Source organism: Ornithorhynchus anatinus, chromosome X1 (assembly GCF_004115215.2).
Source record: "Ornithorhynchus anatinus isolate Pmale09 chromosome X1, mOrnAna1.pri.v4, whole genome shotgun sequence".
Lineage (NCBI taxonomy): Eukaryota > Metazoa > Chordata > Mammalia > Monotremata > Ornithorhynchidae > Ornithorhynchus > Ornithorhynchus anatinus.
In genome coordinates, this window is record NC_041749.1 from 32,806,937 (window position 1) to 32,834,694 (window position 27,758).

The 27,758-nt window shown below is 46.5% G+C and overlaps 1 protein-coding gene across 1 annotated transcript; it reads left to right on the top strand.

The window, feature by feature from the left end:
• The first annotated feature begins 15,501 nt into the window (after positions 1-15,501).
• On the top strand, positions 15,502-27,454 carry ATOX1 (antioxidant 1 copper chaperone). The gene is made up of 4 exons (XM_029049693.2): positions 15,502-15,756; positions 19,451-19,526; positions 25,026-25,204; positions 27,253-27,454. The coding sequence occupies exons 1-3, from the start codon at positions 15,751-15,753 to the stop codon at positions 25,148-25,150; spliced, it is 207 nt and encodes a 68-aa protein (XP_028905526.1). The 5' UTR covers positions 15,502-15,750; the 3' UTR covers positions 25,151-25,204; positions 27,253-27,454.
• The last annotated feature ends 304 nt before the right edge of the window (positions 27,455-27,758 follow it).

The window sequence follows — 27,758 nt, forward strand, 5'->3', positions numbered from 1 at the left end:
TGAGGCACAGAGAAGTTAATAATAATAATGATGGCATTTAAGCGCTTACTATGTGCAGAGCACTGTTCTAAGCACTGGGGTAGATACAGGGTAATCAGATTGTCCCATCTGGGGCTCACAGTCTTAAACCCCATTTTACAGATGAGGTAACTGAGGCACAGAGAAGTAAAGTGACTTGCCCAAAGTCACACAGCTGACAAGCAGCTGAGCGGGGATTAGAACCCATGACCTCTGACTCCCAAGCCCGTGCTCTTTTCACTGAGCCACGCTGCTTAAGCGGCTTGCCCACGGTCAAACAGCAGACAAGTGGCGGAGCTGGGATTAGAACCCACATCCTCTTACTCCCAAGAGAGTCCCTCTCCCATGGCACAGGGACTGTGTCCAACTCGATTTGCTTGTATCCACCCCAGAGCTCAATATAGGGCCTGGCACATAGTAAGCGCTTACATACCATCATCATCATCACGGTCCCTGTCCCACGTAGGGCTCACAGTCTCAATCCCCATTTTACAGATGAGGGAACTGAGGCACAGAGAAGTGAAGTGACTTGCCCAAGGTCATGCAGCTGGATTAGAACCCTGGTCCCTGTCTCCCTCCTTTATCATCTTACTACTTTGCTGGAGCAGCACACTTCCCAATGACCAGCTTTATCAGTTCCCTCACATTTTTGCCTGTTTTTCAGATTTCTCCCCCTCCTCCTTTTGAGAGTTTCCTTAGGTCTCACCCACCCTCAGATACCCTGACTTCCCTTCCATAAAACTGCTTTATTCCTGTTTTTAATGGTACTTGGTAAGCACTTACTACGTGCTAGGCACTATACTAAGCACTGGGGTAGATACAAGCCAATTGGGTTGGACACAATCCAACCCACATGGGGTTCATGGCTTAAATCCCATTTTACCCATGAGGTAACTGAGGCGCAGAGAAATGAAGACACTTGCCCAACGTCACACAGCAGACAAGTGGCGGAGGCAGGATTAGAACTCGGGTCCTTCTGATTCCCAGGCCCATGCTCTACCCACTATGCCATGCTGCTTCTCAAATCCCTTCAAGAGCATGTAATTATAATAGTATTTTTCGGTGCTGTGGCAGCCAGGTCGGACATAGTTCCTGCCCACACAGGACACTCACACACTCCTCATCCTCCCACCATCCCCCCAAGACTGTGATGAAGACAAATGCTAGTTGGTACCTGAGTGCATTTGCAAAGCACTTAAGCTCCTCAGAGGAAAAGTTGCTGCAGGAATATACCCACAGATAAATGCTATACGATGACAGGATTAGTTCTGGAATGCCAGGGGATTTTTCCAGCCTTTCCTTTACTTCAAGAGTAAGAAGGCTAGAGATTCATATTAAATTTTCATGAGCCCAGTATGGTGGTCTCCATTCCAAAATGGCTGACCAACACGACTAAAGTTCTTTTGCAAGAAATCTAGAGTTCAAAATGAAGGTGTTCTCTAGGGAGAGACTGAATCTTGTGGTGCTTTGTTCTTTTAGGGTAGGTGTGTGATTTTTTTTTCCCTCTACCTTGAAACAAGGAAAAAAAAAAAAAACTTTTGTTCCTTAGAGACAGAACAATGGGGACATGTACCATTTCTATCTGTTTTGATATTTTTAAGTATAGAATTCACACTATTCACAGAATTCACGGTATTTAAATACTGTACAAAAAAAGTTTAAATGGTATTTTTGCATCACACACCCATTTCAGCTGTGTCAGTCTTTTCTCAGAAGCAAATGGAGAACACAGGTAGGAAGCAGGGAACAAAAGTAGCTATCTCTCCTCAACATACAGCAAGCTCTTCTACCAGGGCCTGGTTTTCTCAAACAAAGCTGCACTCCCTTTGTGGGCTGGTGACATTTTGTCTTCCATTACATAACTCACATTTTGTCTATTATAAGAAACCTTGTTTAGGTGAAAATGTGGAGTGGTGGAGGGAATTGATAAACTGTGACTTCAAGTCCATGAAGAAACAAATTGGATAAAGGAGTGAAGAGACTGAGGGATCTCCACTCCCCTGCAGTCCAAGAATAAGGTGATATTCATTTGAGAAGTCATTGCCTGATTCACACTCCCTTCTGGCATCACGCCAACCCTCAGCATTACTATCTCCCCTGAACGCTATTTATATCTGGAACAACATTTCAAACTGCCCACTTCTAAATTAGCAGCTCAGGCTTCTCAAGAGTCTAAAGACCAAGGAGAATCTGCAGACAAAAGAATCTTTTCCCTTCCCTAAAGCCAGGCTACTCGTGGTACCTCGGGCTCCACTTCCATCAAGCAAAGGTGTTCTCTGAGCGAGCTAATACCTCCCCTTTCTCAAACGGTCTCATCTCTGAACATACCAAACTAAGAAAGGAGTTCTCTGGGATCTGAAATACTATCACCCACATCTCTCTGCCCTGAAATAGAGGTGCCTGTTGAAGGAAGCATACAGATCGAAATCTAGTCCCCTGGATGCCCTCATATCATTCAGACACTGGAGGTGAAAGATCACAATGGGGGTAAAGAAAAAACAAAAAAAATCCCCAAAATGACTGTGTACTTACCTAAGCTGAAGCACAATTAAAAATAATAATGGTATTTGTTAAGCGCTCACTATGTGCCAAGCACTATTCTAAGTGCCTGGATAGATACAAAGTAATCAGGCTGTCCCACATGGGGTTACAGCCTTAATAACCATTTTACATATGAGGTAACTGAGACAGCAGACAAGTGGCAGAGGCAGGATTAGAACCCACATCCTCTGACTCCCAAGCCCCGGCTCTTGCCATTAGGCCATGCTGCTTCTCCTACAATATTACAAACAATGAATACAAATGATATATTCATGCCAAACTAGTTTTTTTTTTTTATCTTCAGCTTTATAAGCTACCATTTTCAGCCTTCCATGGATGCCCCTACGTCCTGGCTTGTGGGATTTAATGTTCAAGTTCACACTACCCAAACCTCTTCTGATTTTTTTTAAAGCATTGATGCCTCGTTTCAACCACCTTCCCTGATGGAAGGGTCCTAACGATCTCTATCCCCATTCCATCAAATAGTATTTATTGAGCACTTAATGTGTGAAGAACACTATACCAAGTACAATACAACAGGAAAGTACCCTACAATAAAGTTGTTAGACACAATCCCTGCCCACAAGGAGCTTACAGTTTAGAGAAGAAGCCTCCCTCTTGGTACCTGTGCTTTGTATATCTTCTCCTGCTTTACTATATCCTAAGGATCAGCAACCAGATCTGCAGAGTTCCCCAGGTGTAAATTAGTCAATCATAGTTACTGAAGGCTTACTGTGTGCAAAGCAATGTACTAAGCTCTTGGGAGAGTACAATACAGAGTTGGTAGACACAATCCCTAACCACAGTGAGTTTACGGTCTAGAGGGGGATACAGGCATTCATATCAATAAATTACGGCTATGTACATAAGTGCTGTGGGACTGAAGGAGGGGTGAATAAAGGGTAGAAATCCAAGTTCAAGAGCAACCCAGAAAGGAGTGGAAGAAGAAAAGCAACGTGGCTAGTGGATACAACACAGGCCTGGGAAACAGAAGGACCTGGCTACTAATCCCAGCTCCACCACTTATCTGCTGTGACCTTGGGCAGTCACTTAACTTGTCTGTGCCTCAGTTACCTCCTCTGTAAAATGAGGATTAATACTGTGAGCATAATGTGGGACATGAACTGTGTCCAACCTGATTAGCTTGTGTCTACCATAGTGCTTAGTACAGTGCCTGGAACAAAGTAAGCACTTAACAAATACCTCAAAAAAAAGAGGAAACAAGGGCTTAGTCAGGGAAGGCGCTTTGGAGGAGATGTGCTTTTAATAAGGCTCTGAAAGTGGGGAGAGCAATCGTCTCATTTTCTACAGTGGAAGAACTTTGTTTTCTATACTTTTGGTGCTCTTCGTAATGAGACTAATACCTTTCTGATGAAACCTTTGGCCATTTAGAAGTTGCTCAAGTCTGAAATGAAGGGCTTACGGTAGACCAAATCTTTGAACTGAGAGGAGCGAGAACTCTGATCCAGTCCCATCTACAGCAGACACCCTTTGTCCTCTTGGAGTAATAAGAAACTTCAAAATCCAAGCTATAACAAGTCACTTCCTACCTTCCAAGAGGGTTTTCTGAGCAATGGAGTTAGCATCTGAAGGACACTTGAGGGCTCTGAGAGAGAGCTCTTAGTACAATGCTCTGCACACAGTAAGCACTCAATAGATGCCATTGATTAACTGATGACTGAGCCACTCAGGATGGGGAAACAAGCTTCAAGATAAAGACTACCCTGAAGCAACTTACTCTGATTCCTGAACTTCTGAGAATAATAGCCCTTTATCTGGACCTGCCAACCTTGAAGAAAAAAACCTTACTCCCCTCTTTTTATGTTTGTTTCCTTAACACTAGATACACCCATCCAAGCCATGCCTCTCTCACCCATCGAATGAACTGTACTTATTGAGCACTTACTGTGTGCAGAACACTGTACACACTGAACACTGTACTGTACTTGGGAAAAGACAATGCAAAAAAGAGTTACTACCCACATTCCCTACCCAGACCGATTTCATGCCATGCCCAAGTCCAGCCTTTCCAGCCAAGATCATGCCACCTTTTAATAATAATAATAATAATAATAATAATTGTGGTATTTGTTAAGCACTTAACTATGTGCCAGGCACTGTTCTAAGCACTGGGGTGGATACAAGCAGATTGGGTTGGACACAGTCCCTGTCCCATGTGGGACTCACAGTCTCAATCGCCATTTTACAGACGAGGTAACTGAGGCCCAGAGAAGTGAAGTTACTGGCCCAAAGTCACTCACCTGACAAGTAGTGGAGCCGGGATTAGAACCCATGACCTTCGAATCCCAAGCCTGGGCTCTTTTCACTGATCCACGCTGCTTCTCAGGTCAGTGTTTTATCATTTCAGCCTGTTTCCTAAGATCCAAAGGGGCAGCTTCCCCATCACACTGACTTTGAGAGGACAACAAAAGTGACAAAACGCCCTAGAAGGGGGCTGCCAACTAATAGGGCCTGACTCAAATTCATCTCAAACTCATATTTTCAGAACTGGACAACCCAAGAAAATCATTTTAAAGTACCTCTATGCAGCTTAAAGACAGAGGAAAAATCCTAGCAAGCAAGAAAGGAAAGGAATAACACTCTACTCTTCACAGCCACCCCATCCACCCAAATGAACTCCCTCGAGAGGATGCTTTTATGAACAGCCCAGCCAGTTGATTAAGAGCCAATCTCCTTTTCCACCTGCTCTGGGATCTCTCTGGGTCTTTCTCCTCTCCTCCCCCTCCCCCTCCCCCACCACTGGGCCTATTTCTCTCTCAGCAAAGGATTCCCCCTTCAATCTCCTGTACCTAAAAGGCAAGGCCAACCTTCCTGTAGAGACAGTTCATCCTCACTCCTTGTCATAGCATTGCCAACAGACATCTGTTACGATCCCCGTTTCCTAACCCATCTCCCTCCTGAAACCTTTTCCCCGTTAGGGAAGCCGAAATTCCAGAATGTGGAGCTCGTTTGACCTGATTAACAAGAAAACCTCTGGAGGAGTTTTCTTTTTTTGGTATTCTTTCAAGAACTGTGGGCCTTTTGCTTTGAAACAGAGTTTTGCACAAAGTAAGCATTTAACAAATGCAATAAATAATAAGTTGGTGACTTGGCCTAAAGCAGAGTCGGGTGGTACATGTGGATGTCAAGTAAGCAGAACATTTTGCTTCTTTAGAGCTCCTGGGGGCTCAATTCAATTCTAATACATTACAGGCTGAGCCAGTGAACAGAGAAAAGATGCCAGATGCTCAGAGTGAATGACTGGCAGATGCAACAGCTTTAAGCTTCCCAGCACCTGCCAAATCACCACCCAACAACAGTCCCAAAGAACCCCTGGAGGGCATCTATATGTATAAAAGGACCGTCTGGTTCTTTGACTATCAGCTGAGGGAAAACTACCTTTGAACTACACGGGCACCGGTACAGAAGGGAGTCGACATATTTGTCATTCCCGGCTGCAACGTAGCCAATCTTTACAGAGCAGGGCTTGTTGTTGGGCAATCGGTCCATCAGTGGTATTTACTGAGTACTTACTATGTGTAGAGCACTGTAGTAAGCACTTGGGAGAGTATATTAATAATGTTGGTATTTGTTAAGCGCTTACTATGTGCAGAGCACTGTTCTAAGCGCTGGGGTAAACACAGGGGAATCAGGTTGTCCCACGTGGGGCTCACAGTCTTAATCCCCATTTTACAGATGAGGGAACTGAGGCACAGAGAAGTTAAGTGACTTGCCCACAGTCACACAGCTGACAAGTGGCAGAGCTGGGATTCGAACTCATGAGCCCTGACTCCAAAGCCCGTGCTCTTTCCACTGCGCCACGCAGAATTAGTGGGCCACCCCCCGATCAGCCAGGGTCTATCTTACATACATGAGCAATGACCTTCCAGTCGCAAAGGAAACTGATTTAACCACAATACTGACAAATCTGACAGTTGGTCAGCGGAGAATCAATTGACTGACCACATGTTTCAGAGGATCCAAGTGGATTCTGGGTCCCACTTCGGACCCAAACTGAGATCCTCTAGCGAAGCTGTGTGGCCTCGTGGATAGAACATAGTACTGGGAGTCAAAAGGACCTGGGTTCTAATCCTACCTCCACCGCTATGTGACCTTGGGCAAGTGACTTCACTTCTCTGTGCCTCAGTTACCTCACCTGTAAAATGGGGATTAAGACTGTGAGCCCTTTGTGGGACAGGAACAGTGTCCAATCTGATCATCTTGCATCTACCCCAGAGCTTGGTAATAATAATAATAATGTTGGTATTTGTTAAGCGCTTACTATGTGCCGAGCACTGTTCTAAGCGCTGGGGTATACATAGGGGAATCAGGTTGTCTCACGTGGGGCTCACAGTCTTAATCCCCATTTTACAGATGAGGGAACTGAGGCACAGAGAAGTGAAGTGACTTGCCCACAGTCACACAGCCGACAAGTGGCAGAGCTGGGATTCGAACTCATGAGCCCTGACTCCAAAGCCCATGCTCTTTCCACTGAGCCACGCTGCTTCTACAATACCTGGAACGTAGAAAGCACTTAACAAATATGGAGAAGCAGCGTGGCTCAGTGGAAAGAGCCTGGGCTTGGGAGTCAGAGGTCATGGGTTCAAATTCCGGCTCTGCCACTTGTCAGCTGGGTGACTGTAGGCAAGTCACTTCATTTCCCTGGGCCTCAGTTCCCTCATCTGGAAAATGGGGATTAACTGTGAGCCTCATGTAGGACAAACTGATTGCCCTGAATCTACACCAGCGCTTATAACAATGCTCTGCACATAATAAGCGCTTAAGAAATACCAACATTAAATACCATTTTTAAAAAAGGGCCCTAGCTGACCCCTTGCTCCCCTGAAGATATGGCTTGGAAGGAAGGCTATTTTTAGCCCATTTTCTGCCGGAAAACCAGAACTGCTTTTATGCTTAGGTTTTCACTCTGGGCCTGGTGGGGGCTCAAAAAGATATTCCCTCTCCCCTTGGAGCCCCTACCCACAATTGCTCCTCTAGACTTAAGCTCCTTGTAGGCAGGGAATGTGTCTACCAATTCTGTTATAAGGTAGTCTCCCAAATGCTTAGTACAGTACTTTACACCCAATAAATGCTCAATTAATACCACTGATTGAATGATTAAATTACCTCTCCCATGGGAAATTCCCTTCCCCAGGGCTTCTCTTCCTTGAACTTCTTCTCCCCTCTACTGATAACCTTTTGCTGGAGACATTGATACCTTGATGGATACAATGATCATTATTTACAATTAAAGTCAATTCAATTTAACTCAAGTACAACTTTACTGCTGAGTTGTACTTTCCAAGCTCTTAGTACAGTGCTCTGCGCACAGTAAGTGCTCAATAAATACAATTGAGTGGATGAATGAATGAATGAACGATGGCTTTTTTCAGTCCTGCCTGGAAAGTGGAGAAGGTGGAGAGAATGACCTCTCATGAACCGCCTCAAAAAAAACCCAGTGCAATTCATTTACCCACTTAAGCTATAATGAATATAATTATTTGTGATTTCAGCATTTTTATGTTTCTGGTGCATCTGATTTCAAACCCATTAAAACAATATCAACATTAGCCAAAAAATTATAATGAACTATTGTTGAAATAAAAATGTGGCTTGTTTCCATAAATCCCACTTTCTGATATGAGGCCAACATCTAGCAAATCCCCAGTTCCGTCCTTAAAATATGTGTGTGCTTGTTGAAGCAGTGTGGCTTAGTGGAAAGTGCTCGTGCTTGGGAGTCGGAAATCTTGGGTTCTTATCCCGGTTCCACCACTTACAAACTGTGTGACTTTGGGCAAGTCACTTAACTTCTCTGTGTCTCAGTTACCTCATCTGCAAAATGGGGATTAAGATTAAGACTGTGAGCCCCATGTGGGACAACCTGATTACCTTGTATCTTCCCCAGCGCTGAGAACAGTGCTTGGCAGGTGTAAGCATTTAACAAATACCATCATTAGAAGTGAAATCACCCAACCTGCCAATTTCAACCTATTTATTTCAACTTGTCTCTTCTATTAATCAAATTGTTGTGTTCCTTTGAATTCCTCCTAAATCCTCTCTTCTAATTTTACTATCATTGTCGACAACACCACATCTACCCTGACCCAGAAACTCACAACCATGGTGTCTACTTTAACTTTTCTTTTAATCCCCCCATTTTAGTCCCCCTCTAAATCCAGCCTGAACTTCCTGAATTGCACAGATTGCCCTTACTCTCCACCTTTAAAACACAAACCCTCCCCTAGTATAAATTGTTATTCTCTCCTGGCCAGGCTACCATAACGAGTAGCACCATGGCTCAGTGGAAAGAGCACTCGCTTGGGAGTCTGAGGTCATGGGTTCTAATCCCAGATAAGCCACTGGTCAGCTATATGACTTTGGGCAAGTCACCTAACTTCTCTGGGCTTCAATTACCTCATCTGTAAAATGGGGATGAAGACTGTGAGCCCGATGAAGGACAACCTCATCACCTTGTATCTTCCCAGCACTTAGAACAGTGCTTTGCACATAGTAAGCGCTTAACAAATACCAACATTACTATAACATCCTCCTTGTTGGTCTCCCTGCCTCCAGCTTCTACTCTGGCTTTCCTACATAAAGCTAGTCCCTATTCTGTTTCTAAAATGCTGGGAGGGTTTCACTCTCCTCCACAAAAAGCTCCAATTGCTCCCCAAAGGTTCTAGCAGCTTCAGCCCTCCAGCCATTTAACTCCTTCTTACCTGTCAGCTTTCTTCTCCCACAAAACCCCACCCAAATCACACTTTTGGCCTCTTCCAAGAAAGTCTACCTGTCCTCTGCACTGGATTCTTCCACTTCCAATCTATTCCTCAGCCTCCACAACCTACCTGGAATGCCCTCATATTTTGCAAATCACCTCTCTTCACTCCTTCAATGCCCTCCTTAGAAGCCACCTTCTCCAGGAAGCATTCCCTGCTTCGTCCCATTAACAAATTCTATTGTACTCTCCCAAACACTTAGTACAATGCTATGCACACTAAGTGCTCAATAAATCCCATTGCTCGATTGTCAATCCCTCATCTTCTAGGCCACAACATCTCAGCAGCCAACTCAACACTAATATGCCTAACCTTATTAGTCACTTGCTTTTATTTTGTGTCCTATGTATTTATTGGGGTTTTTTTTTTATATCTATTCCCTTGGTCTTGCAACTACTGTTTGTACATCAATTTGTCTACCATCTCCCCTAAAATGACCATAAATTCCTTGAGGGCAGGAATTGTATCTTTCACTTCTCTTGTAAATTTCCCTTGCACCTAATTTGGTACTTTGAACACAGCAAGTTCTCAAAAAATACTGTTGCTCCCGATACTGATATTGTTAGTGCAGAATTTTTGTTTAGGGAAATAAGGTTATCAATAAACTCTGCTTTAAAATTTTATCAGGCAACAGAAATGTGGCCTATTGAAAAGAGGCCCAGGAATTCAGACTACCTGTGTTCTAATCCTGACTCCATCACTTGCCTGCTCTGTATCCTTGGGCAAGTCACCTAACTTTTCTGGGTCTCAGTTTCCTCACTTGTAAAATGGGGATTAAATATCTGTTCAGTGTCTAGTCTGATTGGATTGTGTCTACCCTCCTACTTTGTAGAGTGCTTGGCTTTTAGTAAGTGCTTAAAAGATACCAAAATGATCAGAATCTGATCTGTTGGCTAGGATCTGTCAGTTAGGGCTGCTTTCAAGCTCTATCTCAATACATTTGATTAAATTAAGCAGTCAGTAAATGGTATTTATTGAGCACTTACTGTGTGCAGAGAACTGTACAACGTGTTTGGGAGAGTACAATGTAACAGAATTGGTAAACACGTTCCCTGCCCAGAAGGACCTAAGTTCTAATCATGGCTCTGCCATTTGTCTGCTGGGGTGCTCTGGACACGTCACTCAACTTGTCTGTGCCTCAGTTAACCCATCTGTAAAACGGGGATTAAGACTGTGAGCCCCACATGGGACATGGACTGTGTCCAACCTGATTAGCTCTTATCTACCCCAGCACTTAGTAGAGTACTTGGGACCTAGTAAATGCTTAACAAATATCACCAAAAAAAAGGAGTTTATAGTCTAAAGGATTTTTTTTCTTCACATTCTTGGGTCCATATGCATAATGAGGTACAATTAGCCCATTTACTACCTTGTGTTTACGCCAACTGGAAGTGGTCAAAAAGATGTTTTAGTACAATTTCAGGGATGAAGAATGTAAAAGCTTTGTGACAATTCACTGCCAGCAGCCGTGCTTTCCAACAAGGACATATTTACACTATTCACTAACTGCACTTCTATTAAATTTTCCCCTCAGCATATATCTGTTGTAATTTTTGGTGCTATGACAAACCATTAAATTTCAGCAAATATTAAGCTCCCTTGCAACCATAAATTAAACAGTCTTATTTACAACAACCCTTCAGTTTCAGCAAACAAGAAGCTTTGGTTCTATCATAAATTAGTCCCAGGTTCATCTACAAAACTTTGATTAAGGTGATACGGATAAGTACCCTACAACTTTTCTTCTCTAGTATTAATTTGCCATGGAATTGTCTATAGATTTTCTGGGGGAGTATACTTGATATTCCTAAACAGTCATTATGATTAGTGTACGCAACTTTACACTAACCCAAACAAAAACAACAATTTGCAGTATTGACATTGACAAATAGCGGTTATTATGACTAGCATATGCATATCTACACTAACCCAAACAAAAAGCAAAATGCTTATTGATATTGACAAACATCAGCAGTCATTATGATTTGAGAATGCAACTCAACACTAACAAACAAAAACACCACCACAAAACCCATAGATGTCTTCTCTGCCTGGATTGCAGATCTAGCCTAAAAGCTAATGCCCAAAAATGGTTGGGTTAATTGGAATTATCTATCACAACACACCAGAGGTCACAGCAGAATGTGGGAAGCAAAATGACTTAGCTTATTAGTAGCAGATGATGGAATTCCTCATGGTATATTTTACTGAAACCCTAACATCATCCACGGGGCCTCACAGTTCGATTCAAGCAGTGCAAGATAGGGTCTGCCCCACAAAAGAAATACAATTTACTTCAGATTAAAGGCACATATTAGGAAGATCAATTGGTTTACCTTGTAATCCATCAATCAGTGGTATTTACTGAGCACTTACTATGTGCAGAACACTGTTCTAAGTGGTTGGGAGCGAACAATACAAGAGAATTAGCACACACGTTCCCTGCCCATAGTAGATGCTTAAAATAATACCATCCATGACCATCCAGCACACTTAGAACATTCTTGGAGGAGGCTGGCTTTGCTGCCATTACTGGGAAAGCTCCACCTTCCAAGGATGGAGTCAAGCACTCCAGAGAATAAAATGAAGGGAAATCAAATAACTGGGAACTTCCTGGTGGCTACAAGGTGTTGCCTGCCTGTCTGCTCCTTTGATACCCAGCCAGAAGAGGTCTTCATGCAGCAAATGTATTTCTCTCCTCATATACCTGGGGTAAAAACAGTGGGCTAATTTGGTTATTAATTTGGAGGTTATTTTTGCCTATTTTCCAGCCTTTTCCCCCATGCAAAGCTCTCAGGCTAACACATGCCATCTGCTTTCTGTTAATCAAATTCTCAGCTTGGCCCTGACAGTCTTAAACCACAAAGGCTATAAATATTATCTTTCAAACCTTCATTTTAGTATCTTCGGTTGTGATCAGCTCCCATTCCCTTGACTAATTAGATTCTGCGTTTGATCATTATCTTGTTTAGGAGTCTGTTCCGGCTATGGTCACTGGGGCCCCACAGAATCCTTAGTCAGAGTTCCTTCCTACACCAAATATATAAATACATTAAGGCTGATGGTGATCCTCATTTACACTTATACAATAAAGGAGCCCCGATTTTGATCTCCTGAGGAACAAGCCTCAGTTGGATCTAATTCCCAGTTCCCTCTATGGAATGCATTGGTCCATAGGGGGCTTCTCTCTGGCAAACAATCACCTATCAATCAATGGAACAGACAGCTCCAGAAACGAACACTGCTGTAAAAGCAGGTTCATGTACTAAGGAAGCTTGAGACTTACGTGCCCTGATAGGGTTCTCTTGCTTTCATCCCAACCTTTCAGGACAAAATCTACAGAAAGTCGCTGTATTTGTAATTAAAGAGGTGTCCATTTAGAAAATGATGTTGGGAGATAACCAATTCTAAACCGAAAGCAAGAATTTGGGGTGGAGGGATCAGACCCATAGTCAGCATGAACAGCATCTATTGAGATATGGTTCCTGTCCCTGAAGAGCATTTATTTTAATTTTTGAATACTAACACCAATGTGAAACACTTTTCTAAATGCAAGAATATAAAAAAAACCAAGCAGAAAATACAGGAAAATAAATGCATTTCCCCCACTAGACTGTAATTTGTTGGGAGCAAGGAACTTGTCTACCAACTTTGTTACAATGAACCGTCCCGAGTGCTTAGTACAGGGCTCCGCACACAGTAAGTTCTCAATAAATATGCTTGATTACTTTAAGGGGGGAAACAGAAACAAATTGCAAAAGATACAACAGATAAAAGAGTAGGGACGGATGCAATAATAAAAACAAAATCAAGCAATTAAATAAAATGAATAGATAAGAAATCACTCACTTCACAGTAACTGTGAGGCCTTCTGGAAAGAGTATGGGTCTAGGAGTCATTCATTTAATAGTATTTATTGAGCACCTACTATGTGCAGAGCACTGTACTAAGTGTTTGGAATGGCCAATTCGGCAACAGATAGAGACAATCCCTGCCCAATTACGGGCTCACAGTCTAAATGGGGGAGAGGAGTCAGTGGAATTGAGATGCAGTCCTTGGGCAAGTCACTTAAACTTCTCTGTGCCTGTTTTCTCATCTGTAAAATGGGGATTAAATATTCTCCATCCTACAGAGACTGTGAAACCCATGAGGCACAGGGACTTTGCCCTACCTCGATATCTTGAATCTACCCCCAATAATTTAGTAGAGTCCTTGGCACGGAGTGAGCACTTAAGAAAATAACCATATTATTTGCTCCCTGACGTAAAGAACCTGGGCCTGGGAGTCGGAGGACCTAGATTCTAATTCCACCTCTGCCGACTGCTTCCTGGGTGTCCTTGGGGCAAGTCACTTAACTTCTCTGTGCCTCAGCTCATCTATAAAATGGAATTAATAATAATAATAATAATAATGTTGGTATTTGTTAAGCGCTTACTATGTGCAGAGCACTGTTCTAAGCGCTGGGGGAGATACAGGGTAATCAGTCTTCACCCCCATTTTACAGATGAGGTAACTGAGGCGCAGAGAAGTTAAGTGACTTGCCCACAGTCACACAGCTGATGAGCCACACGTGGGAGGGGGACTGTGTTCAACCAGGTAGCTTGTAATCCATCCCAGTGCTTAATACAGAGGCTGGCACATAGTGAGCACTGAACAAATACATATACAGAGAGAGAAAGAGAACATATATATATATAGAGAGAGAAAGAGAGAGAGAGAAAAAGACAGACACAAAGGGAACAGGTGAGGAGGGAGGATTGAGAGAGCCCTGAAGCAGCCAGTTAGGAGTTTCTGCTTAGAGTGAGAAGTGGGGAGCCAAAGGAGGATTTGGAGGAATGGACCCATGTGTTGCGAGCGGCATTTTCTGGGGCAGCTGTGGGCCCGATGGGCGGAGGGCGTGTTGGCTGTGCCCGTGGGGTTGGGGCTTGGGTTGGGGCTGGTGTCCGTCGCCCACGTAGACACGTGGAGCCAAGGCCCTGGCCGGGACTATTGGCGGGAGCCGCGGGGAGGGCGGCGGGAGCCGCGGGGAGGGCGGCGGGAGCCGCGGGGAGGGCGGCGGGAGGGTTGGTCCCGCGCGCCCTCTGGCGGCCCGGTGAAGAAGCAGCACTAATTCTACTAGGGAGGATCCTCATGGCTCCTCCTCCTCCTCCCTTCCTTTCCTTCCCCCTTCCCCTCTCTTCCTCCTCCCTTCCTTTCCTTCCCCCTTCCCCTCTCCTCCTCCTCCCTTCCTTTCCTTCCCCTCTCCTCCTCCCTTCCTTTCCTTCCCCTCTCCTCCTCCTCCCTTCCTTTCCTTCCCCTCTCCTCCTCCCTTCCTTTTCTTCCCCTCTCCTCCTCCCTTCCTTTCCTTCCCCCTTCCCCTCTCTTCCTCCTCCCTTCCCCCTTCCCCTCTCCTCCTCCTCCCCCCTTCCCCTCTCCTCCTCCTCCCCTCCTCTCCTCTTCCTCCCCTCCTCTCTCCCTTTTCTGTCTCCTCTCTCCGTTTTTTCTGCCCTCTTTTTCTCTCTCCTCCGTCCCTTTTAACCCCCCCTTCTCCCTCCTCACTTCCTTTCCCCCTCCCTCCCTTTTCTCCCTCCTCTCTTCCTTTTTTCTGCCCTTTCTCCTTCCCTCCTCCCTTCCATTTCTCCCCCCTTCTCCCTCCTCTCTCCCTCCCCCTTCCTTCCTCCCCCCTCCCTCCTCCCTTCCTTCCTCCCCCTCCCTCCTCCCTTCCTTCCTCCCCCCTCCCTCCTCCCTTCCTTCCTCCCCCCTCCCTCCTCCCTTCCTTCCTCCCCCCTCCCTCCTCCTTTCCTTCCTCCCCCCTCCCTCCTCCCTTCCTTCCTCCTCCCTTCCTTCCTCCCCCCTCCCTCCTCCCTTCCTTTCTCCCCCTCTTCCCCCCCTTCCTTTCTCCCTCTCCCCTCCCTTTTCTCCCCCCTCCTCCCCCTCCCTCCTCTCTTTTCTCCCCCCTCCTCCCCCTCCCTCCTCTCTTTTCTCCCTTCTCCCTCCTCCCTTTCTTTCCTCGCCCCTTCACCCTTCTTTTCTCCCTCCTCCCTTCCTCTCCTCGCCCCTCCCCTCCTCGCCCCTCCCCTCCCTTTCTCCCTCCCTGCCTCTTGCCTTTCGGGCCTCCTCCGTCTGCTGCCCGCCCCCCGCCCCCCTCCTCCCTCCTCCCTCCTCCCTCCTCCCTCCCCCCTCCCGGGGGCGGTGCTCTTCGCGGGGGCAGAGGGCGTTGCGGAGGGTTGCGGCCGGGGCGCGGAGGCCCGGAAGCGCTGTGGGCTCGGGGCGCCCCTTTCCCCGCCGGCCCAGGAGCGGACGGACACAGACGGTCCCGACCCTCCGAGGACAGACCACCACCACCAGCACCACCTCCTCCTCCACCTCCTCCTCCTCCTCCTCCTCCTCCTCCTCCCCTTCTTCCTCCTCCTCCTTCTCCCCTCCCGCCGCCGCCATGCCGGTAAGAAGAAGAACGATGCCATTTGTAAAGTGCCAGGTGCCCCGCCCTGGTCTAAGCGCTAGGCCCCCCATCGCGGGATGCCCCCGGGGGTGGGGATGGGGGAGCCGAGGGAGCCCCCCTCCTCCCCCAGGACGAGGTGGCCGCCCGGCCGGACTGTAGGCGTTCCGTACAGCCCGCCCGGACTAGGCGCTCAGTACATAGCAGCGGCTTCGGGGGGGCGCCGAGGATCCTGCAGGCCCCCTCACCCCCGACCTCCTCCTCCTCCTCCTCCACCCGCTGCCAGGGCCTCCTTCATTCCTTCCTGTTTTTACCGGGGGCAGAGCGCTCTCCTAAGCGCTCCGACCGCCTTCTCATAATCATGCAATCCTACTTATGGAGCCTCATTGTGTGCAGAGCACTCTACTAAGCGCTCCGACCGCCTTCTCCCCATCGTATTTACGGAGCCTGATTGTGTGCAGAGCGCTCTATTAAGCGCTCCGACCGCCTCATTATTACCACCATTCAATCGTATTTCTCCAGCGCTGATTGTGTGCAGAGCGCTCTACTAAGCGCCCCAACCGCCTTCTCTTTATCATGCAGTCGTATTTATGGAGCCTGATTGTGTGCAGAGCGCTCCTCCAGCCGCCTATTCATTACTACCACCATTCAATCTTATTTATTGAGCGCCGACTGTGTGCAGAGTACTCTACTGAGCGCTGCAACCCCCTTCGCATTATTACTACCAGGCAGTCGTATGTGAGGGCCCCCACTGCCCCACTACTTGGACACCACAGGGTTCCTCTTGACCCATTGACCGCTTAATGGTATCTCTTGAGCGCTTAATATGTGCAGAGCACTGTACTGAGCACTTGGGAGACTACACTCTAATAGAGTTCATTCAGTAGTATTTATTGAGCACTTACTAGGTGCAGGGCACCGTACTAAGCGCTTGGAATGGACAATTCGGCAACAGAGTTGGTAGGCACGGTCCCTGCCCCGTCGGTCGATGGTATTGAACGCTTACTGTGTGCAGAGCACTGTACTGAGCGCTTGGGAGAGTACAAAATATAATAGGACAGGACAGCCCCTGCCCACAACGAGCTTAGGTTGGGGCCTTTGAGTCCTGCCTTAGAGCCCCTGCTCTGGCCGGGAAAGGTTTGCACCTGGTGTAGATTAAATCTGAGGGTATCCCCTACCTCTGCACCACTTGGATCTAACCCGTGATTGTGGACTGTTGTGAGAGCAGGGGATATCCCAACTGCTCAGTATAGTGCTCTGCACACACAAAGCGCTCAATAAATACCATTGAATGAATGAATCGGGGAGTGCTGTGGTGATCAGTGAAATATCATTTTTTTGGTATCTTTCCTGAGGCTATTTAGTGCTTCTCAAACAAAGGAACCAAACTCTTTAGCAAGGGATTAGGAGAGTATTTCAGGTCCCGCCTCCCTGGTGTTAAGGAAGAAGAGAAATATCCTCTTCCGCAATGGCTGAGCCTCTGAACAAAAGACATTGCCCTACCTTGTCCCTGTTCTCCAGCAACACTTTGTCTCACGTGTGGGAGTCACAGGAGCCACGGTAGTCAGAGAAGCTGGTCAAGGGGGAGCCCAGAAATGTTTTCAGTCAATCGTATTTACTGAGCGCTTACTGTGTGCAGAGCACTGTACTGAGCGGTTGGGAGAGTACAGTATAACAATAAACAGGACACACACCCTGCCCACAGCTTACAGTCTAGGGGGGAGGTGGACATTAATATAAATAAATGACAGGTATGTACACAAGTGCTGTGGAGCTGGGAAGGGGGATGAGTAAAGGGAGCAAGGAAGGGAGCTGAAGAAAAGGAAGAGAGGGTTTAGTCAGGGAAGGCCCCTTGGAAGAGAGTAATTGTCTTGAAGGGGAGGAGAGTAATGGTCTTTCCTGACCCCTGTGGTTTCCTGACAGCAGTGTCTTGTATTTAATGTAAATAGGACTTTGCCTAATAAAGTTAGAGGGATGGCAGCAATAACCTCCTGCCCTAGCCAGTTTGCAATCATTCCTGGAATCTTAGAGGCCTCCACAGGGGAGATCTGTGCACACTTTCAGCTTCTACCAATGCAGAAAGCAGAAATGCACACAAAGCTCTTGTCCCTGGCTTCCAAAAGAAGGGGAGAGTTCACCTCACTGTTTGCATTCTCCTAGAGAGGAGGGTATGGTTTTTCAGAGCAGGCAGAACAAAGGTCCAGCCACTGCCCACCACCAGGCCCTCAGCAAATTGTTTGGCTCGCACAAATAAAGGGGGAAGAGAGAGGCCTACCACTCCTGAGAGAACCTACAGAAGAGTTTTTCTGTTGTGGGCCCCCTGTAGTAGGTAGGCCCGGGCTTTGTCCAGATGAATTGAGGCACAAAGAAGTTAAGTGATTTGCTCAAGATCACACAGTAGACAAGTGGCAGAGCTGAGATTAGAACCCAGCTATACCGTTACAACTTAATTACTGGCTTGCTTAGATCAGAACCTCACCTGGGTTAGCAAATGCCAAACCTGAGCATTTTGAGTCATTCTATTAGTCTGTACCATTTATTGAGCACTAACTCTGTGCAAACCACTACACTGTGCAATTTGGAGAGTGCAGTAGAGTTGGTAGACATGATCCCTCCCCTCAAGGAGCTTAAAATGTAGCTGGGGAGACAGCCACTAAAAATTTATTACCAATAGGAGGAAACAACAGAATTAAAAGTTAGGCACATATATGCCACTGGGAGAAGGGGAATAAGTACTCAACTGCTTAGGTGAGAAACCTGGAGGGAAGGGATGTAAAACTGCAGCAAAAGAGATTTGGGAGAATTTCTTGACATGGAAGGGGCTGTGAGACTTTGGAAGGCAATGCTGAGGGAAATTGTAGAATCTCTTACTGGAAATGCTCAAGACCATTCTTTGGCTGGGATGATAGAGTCTTATCAAAGGCAAGGCATGTGACCTTAGGCAAGTCACTTCACTTCTCTGGGCCTCAGTTACCTCATATGTAAAAGATTAAGACTGTGAGCCCCAATGGGGACATGGACTGTGTCCAAATTGATTACTTTGTATCTATCCCATTGCTTAGAGCAGTGCCATAGAATAAAATAAATAGTCAAACTTGGGACTTCTCCCCTTTGTTTCTTTTGTTTGGTTTTATGGTATTTATTAAGCACTTACTATGCATCAAGCACTGTTCAAAGCACTGGGATAGATACAGGGTAATCAGGTCGGGCATCATCCCTGTCCCACATGGGACTCACAATCTAAATAGGAGAGAGAACAGGTATTGAATCCCCATTTTACAGATGAGGTAATTGAGGCACAGAGAAGTGAAATGACTTTCCCAAGGTCACAAAACAGAATGTGGCAGAGCCCAGATCTTCTGACTCCCAGGCCCCTGCTATGGGCAGGGAACATTTCTACCACTTCTGTTGTATTTTACTCTCCTAAGTGCTTAGCACATGTAATGTTCAATAAATACCATTGATTAATTAATCTTTCTTGAACATCCCAAAATGCTACTCTCTTGGAGGCTCTTTACAGTTTTCCTGAAGGACTGATCTCTCAGAGGATGAGCCCAAGATATCCCATTCTTCCAATCCCACCAGCAAAAGGGAATTTCCTACTTCCCAGGGCTGGAGTCAGATGTGTCTTGTTCCCTCCCTTCCATTCACTCTCTATAGAATGGAGCATCTAAAATCTCTCTCTTTTTGGTTTCAGAAGCATGAATTCTCTGTGGACATGACGTGCGAAGGCTGCTCTAACGCGGTCACTCGGGTCCTCAATAAGCTTGGAGGTGAGTGGAGCTGGGAAGCCTGTCTGGGACTGCTCTTGCAGGGTGAGCTTGGACACACATTGGAACAGACCCTGATAGAATCTCCTGGGCACTAACGGTCTGTCTTTGGGTCATTGGATCGCTCCCCCTTTCTTACACCCTTCTGACATAGGGCTCTCACTTAATTTCAGTGAGCTGGGTTCTAATCCTGGCTCTGCCACTGTCTGCTTTGTGAGCTTCGGCAAGTCAACTTAACTTCTCTTTGCCTCAGTGACCTCAGCTGTAAAATGGGGATTAAACTGTGAGCTTCACATGGGACAGTGTCCAACCCGATTAACTTGTATCTACCCTATCTCTTAGTATGGTGCCTGTCATATAGGAAGTGACAAATACCATTTTAAAAAAGGAAAGAGAAAAGTAATGCCATGTCAACCTCCAGGATACAAATAAAATTAAGTTGGAAGTTTTCCGAGTAGATGGCCAAGCCAGTGGACGTACCCGCACAACCATACTGCCATTCTGGTTCCTGGTTAGAACAAAGAATCACAAGTGTGTTAACTGTACAGTCTGATGATGTGGCCAAACAGCACAAAAAATAAGCTGTAACTGACCATCCTGGCTGTTGGTCGGGAAAACCTGGCATTTCATGGTTCTAGGCTGGTGGGGAACAGGGAAAGCATTAAAAACATGAAACTGACTTTCATTCCTGGATTGAGTCCAAGGCAGTATAAGACCTTGGAACCAAAGTCTTCTGGTCTCAGTCTGGAAAGAAAGCAGCTTCCATTGCCCCGCTCACTGCCTCATTGCCACAAACTACCAGCTCGCCTGAGCCTGCCAAACTTAGAGACTTAGTTTCTTAGAGAAGCACCCCAGCCTAGTGGAAATAGCACAGGGCTGGGAGCCAGGATACCTGGGTTCTAATCCCCATCTTTACCACTTGTCTGTCATGTAATCTTGGGCAAGAAAGTCACTTAACCTCTGTGCCTCAGTTTCCTCACCTGTAAAATGGGGATTCAGTGACTGTTCTGTCTTCCCCATAGCCTGTGATCCATATGTAAGATGGAGGCTGTGTCTGATCTAATTGTGTTGTGTTGATTCCAGTGCTTAGCAAAGTGCTTGGCACATAGTAAGCGCTTACCTATGATTATTATTATCATCATCAATACCGGCACTTGCAGTGGATGCTGATAATGAGTGGGAGTGATGATAGAGGTGCAGATCACTGTCCTGGATGCTCAGGAAATATGCAGAAGAAATAGGCCCCATTCCTGTCCTCAAGGGAGCTAACAATTTAAATGGGAAGACAAGAAAACATAAAGGAACAGCAATTTACAAGGATTAGAGAATAGGAAGAAATGATAGCGGCAAATTAGAAATGAAGTCTAGAGCAAGCTGAAAAGTACATGAGCACAACAGTCTCCACCTGGATGTCGGCTCACCACCTAAAACTCAACATGAGCAAGACTGAGCTCCTCATCTTCCCTCCCAAACCCGGTCCTCTCCCAGACTTCCCTATCACCGTGGACGGCACGACCATCCTTCCCGTCTCTCGGGCCCGCGATCTCGGTGTCACCCTTGACTCGTCTCTCTCGTTCACCCCACACATCCTATCTGTTACCGAGACCTGCCGGTTTCACCTTTACAATATCACCAAGATCCGCCCTTTCCTCTCCACCCAAATGGCTACCTTACTGCTACGGGCTCTCGTTATATCCTGGCTAGACTACTATGTCAGCCTTCTCTCTGATCTCCCTTCCTCCTCTCTTGCCCCACTCCAGTCTATTCTTCACTCCGCTGCCCGGCTCATCTTCCTGCAGAAACGATCTGGGCATGTCACTCCCCTTCTTAAACACCTCCAGTGGTTGGCTATCAACCTCCGCTCCAAACAAAAACTCCTCACTCTAGGCTTCAAGTCTCTACGTCACCTTGCCCCTTCCTACCTCTCCTCCTTTCTTTCTGCTGCCCACCCCGCACGCTCCTCTGCCGCCCACCTCCTCACCGTCCCTCGGTCTCGCCTATCCCGCCGTCGACCCTTGGGCCACGTCCTCCCGCGGTCCCGGAACGCCCTCCCTCCTCACCTCCACCAAACTAATTCTCTTCCCCTCTTCAAAACCCTACTTAAAACTCACCTCCTCCAAGAGGCCTTCCCAGACTGAGCTCCCCTTCTCCCTCTACTCCCTCTACCACCCCCCCTTCACCTCTCTGCAGCTTAACCCTCTTTTCCCCCCATTTCCTTCTGCTCCTCCCCCTCTCCCTTCCCGTCCCCTCAGCACTGTACTCGTCTGCTCAACTGTATATATTTTCTTTACCCTATTTATTTTTGTTAATGAATTGTACATCGCCTTGATTCTATTTAGTTGCCGTTGTTTTTACGAGATGTTCTTCCCCTTGACTCTATGTATTGCCATTGTTCTTGTCTGTCCGTCTCCCCCGATTAGACCGTAAGCCCGTCAAACGGCAGGGACCGTCTCTATCTGTTGCCGACTTGTTCATTCCAAGCGCTTAGTACAGTGCTCTGCACATAGTAAGCGCTCAATGAATACTATTGAATGAATGAACAGTCATTTTAGCTACATTAGAGCATATTTTTCCATCACCACCGATCTTATGACTGAGGTAGCTTGGAGGGCCCTTCCAGCTCTGAGTCATATATTCTAGAGTTTGTTGCTCCAGGCCCGGGGGGCAGTTGCTGTATTCCCCAGGCTTTGGCCCTGACTGGCAGAGATTCAGGCTTTCTGTGGGTGGCTTTCCACTTCAAAGCTGCAACTTTAACCTCCCCCCCCCCCCAAAAGCCAACAGAATACCATTATGTGGAAAGAGGCAGCTGTGGGGTTGTTTCCTAGGTGTGCCTGGAAGAAACTGCTGGAGTCATTCAATTAATTCATTCAAATGTATTTATGGGCACTTACTGTGTTCAGAGCACTGTACTAAGCAATTGGGAGAGTCCAATAGAACAATTAGACACATTCCTAGAAGACTAACCACTAGCTATGGAGTGGAAATGAGCCATCTTCCTTGGTGTGGGAAGAATGGAGAGGAGGAGAAGAATTGCCCGGGGCCAGCTGGTTCCTAAAACTGAAGTCCCACATGAAACTGCAAGAGCTTAGAAGATCTTCTCTCTGAGGAAAGGGAAAGTGCTTATTACAGTGTTCTGCTCACAGGAAATGCTCAAAAAGTATCATCATTGAAGAGGTACCCGACTCTGGTCTTGGACCATTTGTTAATCTCTGCCCAAGCCCGGCCCCTTATGCTGCTTTTTAAAAGGAGCTAAAGCAGTTTCCATTTCCCTTGGGGATCAAGTGAGAAGACCAGCTTGATCATCTTCATCATCAGTGGTATTTGAGTGCTTACTATGTGCAGAGCATTATACTAACTGCTTGGGGGAGGACAATACAACAGAGTTGGTAGACACTTTCCTTGCCCACAATAAGCTCACAATCTAGAGATTGATAGCTGTAACATGAGGGATTTTGGTAAGAAATAAGGAAGTCTATCATGCAAAGAGGTTTTTTTTGGTCACCTGAGTAGATTACCAAATGAGGCTGTGGGATCGCCTTGACTAAGGACCTGTACCTTTGAAGCAGTGTGGAAGGCTTTCCCCACTAGACTGATAGCCCCTTGAGGGCAGGGATCATGTCTACCAATTGGATTGTTCAATCAGTTGTATTTACTGTGTGCGGAGTGCTGTTCTAAGCACCTGGAAGATTGTAATGCAGCAGAGTTGGTAGACATGTTCCCTGTCCACAAGGAGCTTTACAGTCTAGGGGGTAGACAGAATTAAAATACTGTTATCTACATAAGTGCTATGGTGGGGATGAATATCATGGATTTAAAGGATACCGATTGAAATGCTACAGCAGACCCAGAGTCAGGCCTCACTTAGCTGAGGCAAGCTGGATCAGGGCCACGGCCTCTTCTGTTTTGGGGCTGGCCCCATGCAGTCGGCAAAGTGAGTCAAGATTGTAAGCTCCTCGAGGGCAGGGATTGTGTCTAACAACTCTCTTTTACTCTCCCAAGCACTTAGTCCAGGACTCTGCACACAGTAAGTGCTCAATAAATACCACTGGTTGATAGGGAGCAAGGGAAGTGAGGATTTAGTTGGGGAAGCCCCCTTGGAGATGTGATTTTAATAAGACTTTCAAGTCAGTCATATTTACTGAGCACACTGTATGCAGAGCACTACACTAAGTGCTTGGGAGAGTATACGAATACAACAGACACATTCCCTGCCCACAAGGAGCTTGAAAGGGGGCAGAGTGGTGAGCTGTCGTATATGATGGGGGAGGTAGATTCAGGCCAGAGGGAGGATGTGGGCAAGGGGGTGAGTGGTGAAATGGATGAGATCAAGCTGAGCGGTTAAAGGGGATTAAGATGGAGTGAATTTGTCAAGAAGAAGGTCACTGGTGATCTTAGAGGGGGGAGTTTCCATAGGCTGAAGGGGTTAAAAGCCAGATCAGAGAAGGTAGAGGAAAGAATTGGAGGAGAGGAGGTGGAAGTTGTGAGTGTAGACAATGCTTCAAGGAGTTTGGAGAGAAATAGTAGGAAGGAGATGGGGCGATAACTGGAGTCAAGGGAGGATTTTTTAGGATAGGGGATACCTGAGCATGTTTGGAAGAAGCCATCAGTAACAGAACAGTTGAAGATGGTGGTCAGGGAGTGGAGAAGGGATGGGGCAAGTGTTTTGATAAAGGGGTCAGAGTTGCTGGGGTAGATTTTGAGAGGAGACGAGATCTGTAAACTGCAAGATTGCTGTGGGGAGGGAACGTGTCTACCAACTCTGTTGGATTGTACTCTCCCAAGAGTATAGTGTGGTGCTTTGCACACAGTAAACACTCAATGAATCCCATTGACTGATTAATCTCCTCTTGATATGGCTGGGAAAGATGGAAGACTTGAGGAGGAGGGAACACAGGAGATCTTAAGGAGCTCATAACTAGAGGTATCAATTTCTTCAATAAAGTAAGTGTCCAGTTCATTAGGGGGCAAGAGATCAGCAGGAAAGGGTGTTGGAGGATGTTAAAAGTTTGAATCGTGCTCAACTTTGTTGTAGTTTTTAATGGAAATTCCAGTTTGTCTACAACTGGACTGTGTGGTGTTAATTTCTCTCCGGAGGAACCTATTGCTTCTTCCCTTGGGCTGGAGAACCTTTCCAGCTCTTCCCTCAAAACCGTTGTATTTAAATGATTAATCCCAGTCTGGTCGGGTGTGACCAGGTGTGAGGTTGTGAGGCTCGGGTATGAGGCTCTCTCCCTCCCCAGCAGCATCGACTTTTTGTTGGCAGCCAGGTCCAGTAAAGTAATAACCAACACTAAGCCTGCAGGACCTGTTGGGAGTGAATGAGGAAGTAAGGGAGACATTTGGATTCCTGAGGAGGAGCCAGGAGAAGTACAGGGTGGGGGTGGGAGGTTCTTCCTTGCTCACTTTGGGTGGCATCTGGGGATCGGGAGGAAGATTGGGACCTGCTGATGTGGAAACCCTAACCCTCAACCATCATCACTTCTTCTCCTCCCAAAACTGCAGGGGTCCAGTTCGATATCGACTTGCCCAACAAGAAGGTGTCTGTTGACTCGGAGCATAGTGTGGAAACACTCCTGGAGACACTGAAGAAGACCGGGAAGACCACCACCTACCTGGGAACCAAGTAGCCATGGCCAGGCTGATGGGCTGGGCCCCAATCCTGGCCGGCAGAATGGACCAAGGTGGGCTGCTTGGGCTTTGACTGAGCTGTGTAACTCAGTGTGGCTTTTAAAAGCCTGGTCTTGGAGGAGAAGTCTGTCTTTGGAGTGGAATCAGTGAGGCTCCCCAAAAGAAAACTTTGAGTAGTAGTAAGATCTACAGGCCAGGAGGATCTAAAGCTAGCAAGCTACCAAAGCATCTTAAAGGCTTTATGTGGCCCGGGGACCACCTTTATAAGCACTTACTGTGTGCCAGACAATGTGCTAAGCTCTGGTGTAGATACAAGCTAATCAGAGTGGACACAGTCCCTCTCTTACATAGGACTCACAATCTTAATCCCCATTTAACAGATGAGGGAAGTGTGGCCCAGAGAAGTTAAGTGATTTGCCCCATGTCACACAGCAGACAGGTGGTGGAGCTGGGATTAGAGTCCAGATCCTTTTAACTCTCAGGCCTGTGCTCTGTCCATTAGGCCATATTGTTCCTTGCCGCTGCCAGCTTGCTGCTTCACCATCTCTGTCTTACCACTGGCAGGCTCTGCAGATCTCTGCAGATTTTAGCTGAGCATTCTCTTTTCTATCACCTGAGTCATTGATTGGGATATTTCAGTAGTAATAGTTTCACATGGAATAGCACTTTGGTCATCCCAGGTTGAAAGTGAAGCTTCGATAACGTCGGAGTTTAGTCTCACAGATCCCCAGTTAGAGAGGCGGCTATCAAAATAATGGTAGCTCTTAGGCATTGCACTGTAATTTTTTTTCCAGCCTTCTGAAAGGGTGATTTTAGAGATAGATCCTATATGTTTGAATGGAGTAGCCCTTTTTTTATTAAAGGCCCACCATTCTTTTAGGGAGCAAATGAGATTTTTCTATTTTGGTTAACACTTTATAAAACCATGTTTAAAATTCCCTGGCCCCTTGTTATCTGCCAGATACATTTGATTGCTGGTTTATTCCAGGAGTGATGATAGCCGTTCTTTAATTTCTCTATTTGTACATTTTATCTCCTCTTCTGTGATTCAGACCCTTCTAACATCCTCTGTCAATTCTCATAAACCATGGCTCTGAAAAGTTGGAACTTTGAACAAGAAAGCAGGGTGATACCTATGCTAAACTAAGAAATGCAGGTGGTTGGGGGGTGGGGGGGTTGGATGGTGAGAAAAAAGGGTAACCTGCTTATAATGTAAATATTGAAGAAAGTGGAGAAGCAGCAAGGAAGAATGCAGAGAAGACTTGAAAACCTTTTAGCAGGGTTTTGGAAGAGAGGTGCTGAGGAAATTGAAAGGGACAGATTTTCCAAGAGCACCGTTTGAGCCAAAGATTGAACTTCTTCCTCCAGAAAGCTTTTTTATTCCCCTCAGAATGGTTCACAAGGAGACTAGTTTGTGTTCCACTTTTCTCTGGTTCCTCTGTCCACCCTCAAGAAGCAACAGCTTGCCCAAAATAGGGACATGAGGAGGAAGGGGGGATCAAAGAAAAAGATAATCCATAAAGTTGGTGACAAGCCCCTGAAATAAGCACTCCATTAAGTACAGCAGTAGCGGTTCCCAAGTTCACTGCCCTCAGGGAACAGGTGGAGATTATTTACAAATAGAGGGAGCAGGGGGACATACAAAATGATAAGAGGTGGTAGTGCAGATGTGTCAGGATGAAATAGCTAATAATTTTATAAATAATTGCTGTGGGTGGATGTTGCCTGATGAAGCTGGAGTGTGGTGAATTCATCAAGTAAGACTTCCAGGAAGCGTTGGGAATTTAGGAGTGTGGGGAGAACTGCAGCCTGGCCGATTGGGGCCAGGGAGAGATCCAGGCTGTGGGTACAGGGGTGAGTGGGTGTTTGGTGGCAGAAGAGTTGGTGTAGAGTTGGAAGGTGAGGTTGGAAATGCAAGTTGGTAGGGTACGCGGAGTGTGGACCTCATAGTGTAGGTGAGACGTGAGGCCAGAGATGAGGTGGCCAGCAGTGAAGGAGAGGGGGGTGGTTCTGCTGTTTCTGGTGCTGTACACAGCAGAGGGCGCCCCTCCCCAGCTTATCCATTTCTTTTTTTCCCTCCCTCCTTACCCTGTGCCTGCAGGAGCCTCAACATGGCTTCAGTGAGAAGATGGCCTTATTTACACGTCTCCGGAAGACCCACTGTCGGTGACCTCAGCACTCCTGCTTCACGTGGGAAGAAGAGGTGGAAGGGAAATACTGAACCAAAATCACCTGCTTGTTGCAAGCACCTGTGTGTTCTCCCCCTGGCAGACAATAAAATGGAGCGATTTCTGGCTGGAAAATGTCCCCGATCCTTTCTTTCCCCCATTCCCTGGCCTCAGCTGGGCCGTGCTCCATCTAACCTGTTACGTCTAATAATAATTATTTGTTAAGCATTTAACTATGTGCCAGGCACTATACTAAGCGCTGGGGTGGATACAAGCAGATCGGGTTGGACACAGCCCCTGTCCCACGTGGGGCTCACAATCTCAATCCCCATTTTACAGATGAGGGAACTGAGGCCCAGAGAAGTTAAGTGACTTGACCAAAGTCACACAGCTGACAAGTGGCAGAGAGGGGATTAGAACCCATGACCTCTGACTCTCA